Source organism: Vombatus ursinus, unplaced genomic scaffold (assembly GCF_900497805.2).
Source record: "Vombatus ursinus unplaced genomic scaffold, bare-nosed wombat genome assembly UNPS02000749.1, whole genome shotgun sequence".
Lineage (NCBI taxonomy): Eukaryota > Metazoa > Chordata > Mammalia > Diprotodontia > Vombatidae > Vombatus > Vombatus ursinus.
The window spans coordinates 2484877-2495106 of record NW_020940527.1 but is presented as its reverse complement, the minus strand read 5'-3'; the positions used below and the strand labels follow the sequence as shown (position 1 = coordinate 2495106).

The 10230-nt window shown below is 49.3% G+C and overlaps 2 protein-coding genes across 6 annotated transcripts in view; one reads left to right on the top strand and one right to left on the bottom strand.

Moving 5' to 3' along the window:
- Nucleotides 1–10230, bottom strand: part of CDH23 (cadherin related 23) — a 600475-nt gene that overhangs the window by 145737 nt on the left and 444508 nt on the right. For all 5 annotated transcript variants that reach the window (XM_027858426.1, XM_027858400.1, XM_027858408.1 and 2 more), the window contains exon 27: nt 8589–8737. In XM_027858426.1, the coding sequence (XP_027714227.1) occupies nt 8589–8737 (149 nt within the window). The remainder of the gene's footprint in view (nt 1–8588; nt 8738–10230) is intronic.
- CUNH10orf105 (chromosome unknown C10orf105 homolog) lies at nt 612–1040 on the top strand. Its single transcript, XM_027858460.1, has one exon. It carries the CDS (start codon nt 618–620, stop codon nt 1038–1040), a length of 423 nt encoding a protein of 140 aa, XP_027714261.1. The 5' UTR covers nt 612–617.

Below are 10230 nucleotides of genomic sequence, written 5' to 3'. Positions count from 1 at the left end.
AAAGGAGGGAATGGAGAGAGGGAGGAGGAAAGGAAGAAGGGAAGGAGAGAGGAAGGGAGAAAGGGAGGACAGGAGGGAAGAAGAGTGGAAGAGAGGGAGGGAGAAAGGGAGGGAGGAAGATGAGGGAGGGAGCAAGGAAAGGAGAGAAGGAAGAAGAGAGGAAGGAAGGGAGGGAGGGAGGGAGGAGGAGAAGGAGGGATGATTCTTCTCATTTTGTAGGGGAGAAAGCTGAGATTCTGAGAGGTGTAATGACATTTCAGATCATACAATGTCACTAGTTGGCCAAGAACCAGATCCCAGGACTTCTAGCCTAGGACTTTATCTTCTGGGCCACAAGAGCTGATTACAAAGCCCAGATTCTGTAGGGGATTCTCTGTCCTCTATACCCCATGTCCAGCTCTCTTTCCTGGAGCTTTAGAGAGAGAGGGCAGCAGAGTGGATGATGTTGAGCCTGAAACTTTATGGCTGTGTGACCTTTGACAAGTCACTTAACCACCGTAATCTAATTTCCTGATTTGTAAATTGGAGAGAGATGATGCCTAGAGTATCCATCCCATAGGACTGTTGTGTCAAGGTTGGTTTCTGAGCCCTTCTATTGTATGTGGATTACAGGAGAGATGAGCACTGCGGAACCTGACCACAAGAGCTCCCTAACACTCAGCCAGGCTTTCTTGACCAACTCGACCTCTGCTGACCTTGCTTCACCCAGCCCTTTGCCCCCAGGGGAGATTCCGCAGCCCCTGTCCATCATCATTGCGGTGGCCTGCATCTTCCTTTTGCTGGCAACTTTTCTGCTTTTTGTCACCCTCTGCAAGCCGGCAGCCATGGACCCCTCCCGCCACAGCCCTCATGAATGCATGCCTTACCACCCGGAGACGCCCAGTGAGCCCCAGCTCCGCTTCTGGAAGCGCCTTGGCTCCCTGCGCCAGTCTATTCACAGCTTCCGCCGTGGCCGGCCAGGCTCTCAGCACCCTGGGCCGGCCATCCACCAGCCCCTACCTGATCGAGATTGGAGCCTAATGGAATCAACCAAGATGTGATGTGGTAGAGTGAGGGGATGGAGGTCAGTTTGTCCCTGTCCCAGATCTAGGTTCCCCAAGAGTGATGGAGGAGTGTGGGTGGGGTGACCTCCCCAAAAGCTGGTCTACTGGGCAGCCCACCTCCACTGTGACCCCACTTAGCCCCAACTCAACCCTTCTCTCCTTAGAAAAAGTACAAAAAAAGCTGAAGGTCCTTGAACTCTACGGTTCCACCCCAGATATAGATCTTGGATGTGGTCATTTGCTTCTCACTGAAAGGTCTATCCAGTGACAAACTGAAGAATTGTATCCAGGTTGGCAGGATGTATCCAGCAAGCAAAGCAAGGATTTCCCTTGGAGAGCCCTTTGGTGAAGGAGCAATGTTTCCTGAAAAGCCCATTCCAGGCTTCCCCACTTCCCTTCGAAAATCCATCTTTTGGGTGTTGAAGACACAACATTCTACCATCCTTCCAGGCTGCCTCCTTCCTATCTCCAGAGAAAGTTCTGAAACAGTCCAAAGTCATTGTTCAGCTCAGAGGTTTCTTCCAACCAAGGTCAAAACTGTCTGAGTCCCAAAGCTAAGGATTCCTGGGGCAAGCTCTTCTCCACAAAGGACTCTACTTTAATTTTCAAGACTGGTCTGGGCAGGAGATAAGGATGAGTGGGGGGCTGGTACAAACGAGTTATCTCCTAGGAGGGTGAAGGAGGCCTCCTTGTTCTTCTTGTCCTAGGCTCAGTGATCCCAGGATGCCCTCCTCATGCCCCTCTTACACCCATCAGCTCACTTCCACCATTGCAGGAGAGATGGAGCTTTCAGGCTGCAGAAAGTGGTGCCCTTTGGCTCTTGGGGCACAGAACTTTCCTGACTACAGAGAGCACAGACTGCTATGTATACTAAGAACCAGGACTTCCTGTGTAAAGGAAGAATCTGGTTTAAAGTACAAGTTCCCAACTGGTCCCTTGTCTTCTGCCATCTCTTCCTGGCCCAGCAACAGGCAAGGCCATAGAAGTAATGAACAACACAGGGAAGCGAAGAGGATGAGCTTCCCAGAGGGGAGGTAATTATGCCGGTAATGCCGAGCTCTATCTTGTTGTGCAGCTGGAACACTAATCAGTAGGAATCCCTCTCTGTACCTGGGGGAAGGAGAAGGGAGCTGGCAGTCTGCAGCTGGTGGGGTTGGCTTGATTGAAGGAGGAAGGAGAAGTTATAAAGGGATGAGTTCTGGCGGAGGGGTTGGTGGGCCTGGGAGGGAGCCTCCTTTGCGTGTAGGGACGCCCAGATGAAAGGCAAAGCGGGTCCTCTGGACCATCAGTAAAGAGCCTGTTGTCACGTTCTTACTCCTGGTGACTCCATGGTGGATGGATAAGGGGTGACGGAGTAGTCTCCCTGATGGCCTAAGACCCTCTGCTCTTGCCACACCCTCGCTTCCTGCAAGGATTCTGGGGGACGGCTGGACTCTGGTCTCTTGGCTGAGGGCACATGCTCCAAGTTTCTAAGTCAGAGAGAATAAAAGGAATGCTCTGTCTTCTCCTTTTACTGTGGTGTACAACACTCAAATGCCTTTCTCTTCATGAAAGAAAATGAGACCTGAGACCTTTCTTCCTTCTCTGCTCATCCTCTCCACAGCTGAAAGATTGACTTCCTAAAGCGCAGACTGACCAGGCCATTCTCCCTCTCCAAAAGGCTGCAGTGACTCCCCATTCAGAGATCAAATGAAATATTATTTATAAAGCGCTTAGCACAGTGCCCTCCTGGTATACAGTAGGCACTTAATAAATGCTTCTCCCCTTTCCCTATTGTATACAGGATTAAATGACAACTCTACTGCCTGACATTTAAAGCCCTTCACTATCGCATCCCACCCTCCATTTCCAGGCTATTTTTACCCATGGGTCCCCTTTGCACCCTCTTTGTTCTGGTCAAACTGGTGTGCTTGGTGTTGCTCATACTGTATTTCCCACCTCCGGGGCTTTGCACAGGCTCTCTCTTGTATCTGGGATGGTTCTTCAAAGCTTGGCTACTGCCATCTCCCACATTAAGCTCCTCCTGATTGCCCATGTTCCTAATGCCCTCCCTCTTGCCTACCCTGTCACCTGTGTATCTATCCTGGACTTACTTATAGGGGGTAGGGACTACACCTGTGAGTTCACTGGGATAGAGAACTCCCAGATTTGGAGACTCCCTTCACCAATGCAAGTCATCGCCTTCCTGAAGCTTTTAGCCTTTGTTGTCTAGAGTACTGAGAGGTGAAGTTGTTCTTCCTCGGGGTCAGTCGGCCAATACGGGAGGCACAGTGGATAGAGTGCTGGGCTGGAAGTCAGGAAGACCCGAATTCAAATACAACCTCGGACACTTACTAGCTATGTGACCCTGGGAAGTCACTTAACCTTATTTCCCCCAATTTCCTCATCAGTAAAATGAGCTGGAAAAGGAAATGGCAAACCACTCCTGTATCTTTGCCAAGAAAATCCTCAAAGGGGTCGCAAAAAGTTGGACGTGACTGAAAATGACTGAACAACAATAGCAATAGGCTGAAGGCACAGAATCCGAACCCAGGTCTTTTTGGTAATGAATTCATCTCTCCATTCACTACCCCATCTATATATTGTTTCTCTCAGTAGAATAGTCTTGCTCCAGGGTCCCTGAGGATGACAGAAGAATGCTCCCCTGAGACCCTGAAAGGTGTCCCCATAAGGCTGACAGGGAGGGTTCAAAGGTCGTGCTTCCTCAGTTATAACCCAACACTTCTCTGGGTTCTGGGGTCCAATAGAGCCGTAAGAGTCAAAGGTAACGTAGCCCACCTCCCATCCAATGGAGGATCCTGTCCTCTGACAGATTATTTGGCTCTCATGTGATTCTCCCTGTGATGGGGAACTTGGTTCTCCATGAGTCAGCCAGTTTCACTATTGGTCAGCTCTGTGACTGGATCAGCAGCTAGGATGGGCTGAACATCCTCCTTTCTACTGAGCTGAGACCAACTTCCCTGTGCCTCCCACCCACTGCTCCTACTTCTGCTCTCCAGTCACAAGGAACAAATCTATTTCCTCTTCCAGTATCTGAAAACGAGACCTCTCTCCTTGGCTCCTTCCTCTCCAGGCTTGACATTTCTCACTTCCCTCAACTAGTCTTTTCATGCTAGCACCCTCCTTCAGGCATATTCCAGTATATTGACATCCTTCTAAAATGATGTATCCAAACCGGATGGGGCTTCATAGATGGAGGGGTTGGATCAGGGTCCTTATTTGGGGAAAGGGAGGATCTTTTAATACAAAATGTTCCCTGAACTCAGGATCATAGAATTTGGGGTCTGGAATGGATGTTGAGATGCTCTTACCCTAGGGCACATTCACCTTAGATCCTACATTGGCCATTAAAAAAAAAAAAAAACTAGACCTCTGATTTCACTGGTATAAGGAACTTCCAGCGGGTAAACTCCCCCTACCAATGCAGAAAAGCACTGGTTCTGCCATTCATGGTCTTTAGAGAGTTGCCTGGACTCAGAAGGGACGTGACTTGCCCAGGATTACAGAGTCGATGTACGCCTGATTCTAAGGTTGGCTCTCCATTCCATTTCCATCCACACTGCTCTGTGCACCATCAATAAGGTCACCTAAACTTCATTGTCCTGGTTGATCCCTACCAGGCTTGGGAGAGTTTCCTCCATAGCGGGACTGCCCACTAGGAAGCATCAGCCTTGATTGACAATTGGGGGAGCCTCCTGTCCACCAGGGGTGTCAGTCCATTCTCCAGCTGGCTGCTGGATGGCCAGGCTCCAGACATCTGGGGCCTTGTGTTCCCTGTGCAGTGCCTGGGTGCCCGTTGGAGGGGGAGGGAGCCAGAGGCTGTCATATATTTATATCTAATCATGATCTCAGCAGATGTGTCTGGAGGCACTCCTTCAATAAGAAGGAGTCAGGATCAATCAGGTAGGGGAGTCTTCAGATATGTTAAGAGGCTCCTATCAGAGCCTGTCACTGGCATGGTGTCAGAAAGTGACAGGCCAGAGGACGAGGTGCTGTTTGCAGCTGTAAGTGACACCTGAGCTCTGATTTAGAAATGTCACCAGCCACTCTCATTTCCTAAGGGAAAAGAGGCTCGCCCATTATTGCCTCTGCCCGACCCTTTACTTACTGCTCAGCCTTCAGGAGTGTAATGGGTTTGGGAGAGAGGGGAAGTGTATTACTGGCCCGTAGTGATAATGGGCAACACCCTAGGTGCTCTGCAGACCTTAGGCTTCTCCTTAGAGCCCCTTTCTCAGCCAGTTCCTTCTTCTGTGGTCAAAAAGAAGCATGTACAATGCACAGTGCATAATTACTTGTGGTGTTTATTAACTGGATGGGACAAGGGTCTGAAGACTGTATTACATACCAATTTTGCCAGTCAGTGACCAGGGCCATATAAGAGGCAGTATGACATAGCTGATAGAGGGCCAACCTCAGAGTCTAGAAGACCTGGGTTCTAGTGGTGACTCTGTGTGATCACATGTAAGTCATTCAACTTTTCAATGTCCCAGATAACTCAGTGGAGAGAGTTTCCATACTAGTAGTCCCCAGTCAGATGATATTTTTTCCTCTCACATTCTGCATGCACTTATTAAGCACCTGCTACAAAATGAAACTCAAATAATTAAGCCCTACTATAAAATCACAGGTCCAGGTCAAAAAATAAAAAAAAAAATAAAATACGGAAGTGTATAGAAACTAGAGGTAGGCTATAACCAAGTAGAGAGAAGGCAGGTTTTGAGTTATATCCTCCTCATGGACAATTAGTTAACTAATCCCATTATCTAGGAGTGCTTCTGTTGATCACACCAAGGCAAGTTCCTCAGACACACTTGTCCATCACTGTGTCCATGGGCACCTGGTCACACAGAGCTCCCAGGAAGCCCAGATCATTCTTAGCCCCTCCCCCAGTTAACTCACCCATCTGACACAATATTCAAATCCATGGCCACCAAATATTAAGAACAAAGTGCCAGCTCTTTGTCATCACCCTTTTTTGCAAAGGCAGGGCTTGCTCCCTCCCCTCACTCCTACCCCTAAGTGGTGCCTATATTTATTGTATGATGACAAACAAAGAGGGTGTCACTCTCCACCACAGGTCTGTGGGCCAGAGGACAAGGCTTAAGGGTTGCCAAGGGATGTGAAGCAGCCAGAACCAGCTACGGTTCACTTTCTAGCTCCTCCTTTATCTGGACCACGCTCACCTGGGTGATAGGGTGTCCCCATCCTGGCACTACTAATATCTGTGTGTCAGCTCTGGGGAAGGTGTGATGCTTGAGAGGTTCTAACCCACCCTTGGAAGAGTACAGATTGCCTCCAGCTGCTCCTCCTGGCCCTCCCAGAAGCAAAAGGGGATGGGGAGGAAAGAGATGAGGACAACCACCCCCATCAAGGTATCCAGTGGAACTGAGCTCTGTTGGACTGATTCACTGGTCCTCCTTGGGATGGATCCTCCAATGAAGACCAACCACCTCTGAAGACTGTGACCTCCTCCTCTTTCCCTCTCTGTCCTTGGCTTCAAGGACTCACCTTGACCTGACCACTAAGTCCCTAGGGAATCTTGGTCAAATCACTCAACCTTTGTCTTTGTTTCCCCTCTTGTGAAAAAAGAACTCGAGTTGTTAATAACGAATAACCTTTTAGTTATATACTTTGAAGGGGATTTTTTCCTCTTTCAAACAATACTGGGTGAATAAAGTCTCATTATTTGAGGTTGGAATATGGACGCGTAGAAGTCTGCCTGATGGAAGGACCTGCTCTCTTTCTCTTGAACAAATAGGCTAGCCCTGTCCTTGTTAACGCCCAGCCTTGCCTTATAGAACAGAAGTGGATGCTGATTCATAGGCAATGTTGAAAAATCATGCTCTCCTCTCTGGAGTGACTGCTTCTAAACACACATGCCCATGCTGGCTAGTGATGCATCAGGCTCACCAGTGGGCAGGCACAGAAACCAGGTGAGCTAGGGGGCTGGGAAGGAAGAATTGCAAAGGTTAATAGGGAGACCCAAGCTCCAGCAGGCTCTCAGAGCCAGGCTCTGGGATAGAGTAAGGCTGATGAGAAAGTAGGAAAGTCCCTTCAAACACTGGGAGTAAATATGGGACCTAAGGATGGTGGATCCACAGGCTTAGAGCCAGAAGGAATCTTTGGAGGAGGAAAGTGAAGCCCAGAGACAAGGAGGGATTTGCCCAAGGTCCTTCAGGTGTGGAAATGGGATTTGGATTTGGATCTTCTGATTCCAGAACTAGGGCTCTTTCAAGGGAGAAGGAGCCTGGGGAAAGTCTCCTTTTTTGGGTCAGGGGATGGAAGGGGCACTTCTATGTTACCAGGGGACTCAGCGTTAACATGGCTTGATGTAAACCCTTATAGCTGGTAATTCCAAGCAACGGAATGTTATCTCCTTGTCCATTTTTCTGAGAACCTTCCCACCATCCTCAGATGGCAAGAAAGGGCTAGAAATTCCCCACCTTTCCCTGTCCCTTCTTTCATCTCTCCTGCTCTTTTGTCCACTTGTGAATGCTATGATCCCACAGGAACCAACCTTCTCTGCTCCCCTCCATGGTCCTGGGTTCAGGCACAGCCCCTACCCCCCAGAATCCTCATCTGAGGCTGAGTGGGCTGAGCAGCCCTCCCAGGAGAGGCTGAAACAGCTAGTCTTGGCCTTACTTGTTGGCTTGGCTTCACAGTCGGAAACCCTTGGGCTATGGTTGAAAACAGTCATTCATTCCCAACTCATCTTTCTGCTCCCCACCCCCGCCCCACTCCAGCAGCTGATGTATCCCTAGATATATGTGTGTGTGTGTGTGTGTGTGTGTGTGTGTGTGTGTGTGTTTGGGAGGATGGTGAATGGCATTCACATACATCCCCCTCATTAAAAAAAAATCACCCATTCCCTTTCCCTTCTCTCAAATCCTCATGGCTCTCATTCCTACCAGTTTGGCAAAGGGGCCCTTTCTTCCTGAGCCTATTTACTTCCCTTGAGGAAAGCTATAGCCAAAGCCTGATGAAAGCATCTCTGTTCTGGGCTGTGGCTGAATCCTGGCTTGTGCCTCCCTCTTGTCTCCTCCCTTCCGGGAAAATCTGACATTCCTACCACCCACCCCTATGTCACCCTCCCTTCCTCCCTCAGCTGGGAAGCTGTCCCTGCCAGCCTGGATCTGAAGAGCCCTCCCTGGACAGGAAAGCCAACACGGGGGGGAAGAGGGGCAAACTAAAGGGACTGTGCCCCCCTGGAGGGGCCTGGCCTATTACTGCATCAGTGTGGGTGCCCAGTGGAGAAGGTGAGAGTGAGTGGGCAGGCAGGCAACAGGGGCCCAAGGCCTTCTGGAGGTGGGTCTGGCCCAACGCTGGGGAGTGTCAGCTCCCCTGGTTTTATTTCTAATTCCTTCTGAGCTCAGTTTCCCCGAGTCCTTGTGTTCCCGCTCTCTCCCTTCCCTCTTCCATCCCTTTGACCTTCCTTTTTCAGGACTGATGTGTGATGATGAGGGCTGAAGAGAGGATCTGTCCTCTGTCCTCTTTGTCAGCCCCCCTCCCCACCCATGGCTCTGCCCCGGGGTCATGGCCACCTGCCTGCACAATGCTGCTGCCTTCGGGGATGTCCTCGGGGACGCTGGACTCATAGCTGCTCTGCAGGAAGATGGGCCGGTTGTCATTCACGTCCAGCACGGTGACATACACGGTGGCTGTGCCTGTCCTCCGCTTCCCTACGGGGCCATTGTCTGGGGCGAGGATAGAGAACAGGGGCCGGATCAGATCAGCTGCTTTTGTGACTCCTGGGTCAGTGAGATGTTAGGCTCTGGGAACAAAGGGGACCCCTCTTGCTACATCAGAATACTGGAGATAACCAAGCTTCCAGAAAGGCATGGACGCCTGTGGATCATTGCCTTAGAGCTGGAAGGGGCCCAAGCGCATCTCATCCAATGCGCTCATTTTACATAAAGATACTGAAGCTAGAAAGGTCACATGATTTGCCCAAGGTGACCGAGGCAGGATTTGAACCCCCAGGTCCTCTGGCTCCAAAACCAGAGTGGCTTCTCCATTGCACCATTCTACCTCTTATAAAGTCAGCCATCCTAGTGCCATGTTCAGGTGGGCACTCCATAGGCAGGATGTCAAACCCACCCTTGAGCCCTCACCACTGAAGAAAGGCTCTGGGACCCGAGTCATTCTTGGGGCTGTGAGTGCGGAGACATTTCCTACCACAAGGGACAAGGGGGAAGAAACCCTGAGGTCTCTATGGAGAGGAGAGATCCCACCACAGATCTCTTTTTGCTTGTCTGTTTTTTTCTTCCTGACCCAAAGAATTTCTCCCTCCCACTCCCACCCTCACCCCAAAGGCTCTATTTAGGTTTTAAAAATGGGAAAAGAGGAGGGCTGATAACTAGCCATGAATATTCCAGGAGGGAAGGGGAAAAGTCTATGCAGCTGAGCCATAGAAGTCTCTCTTTTGAAGATTTGTTTTTTGTTTTTTTTTTTAATAACAGGCCTAGGACAGGTATGAAGACCTTCCTCTTAATCCCACAAGTCAGGGTTTCTTAATATTTTTTGTGTTCCGAATCCCTTCGACAGTCTGGTGAATTCTGTGGACACCTTCTCAGAATGATATTTTTAAATTCAGAAAATAAAATACATAGGAGCACAAAGGAAACCAGTTACATTAAAATGCAGTTATCTAAATACAGTAATCTAAATAAAAAAGTTGATGGACTCTGGGGCAAGAACCCACTGCCCTAAGATAAGACCAGAGTAAACCAAGATTTGGTAAGATGGGTCAAGGGGAAAGGGATCTGAATCAGAATAAAGGCTGAATGGACCTGGTTTTCCTTCCCCGAAGCCTCTCTGACCTGATCTGCCCCACACTCTTTCCTTTTTCCTTAGCCCCAATTACTCTAGGCTAAGAGAGCTGGGGAGTTCATGAGCCCCAGGGGCCCAGGAGAGATAGGTGGCAGTGAGGATTGAGGGGCTGTCAACCCAAGGCTCAGGAATATAAGCCTGAAAAGAGAAAATTCACAAAGAGTGGGTCTGGGGGGCTTATCTGTGAATGCTGTTCCCCTTCCCACATGGGTCTTTTACCTACTTCATATTTCTATTTTGAAAGAAATAACTTGCAAGTGGCAAAGTAGGATAGAATTAAAAGCAGCTACTACTACTACTACTACTACTACTACTACTACTACTACTACTACTACTACTACTACTACTACTACTACTA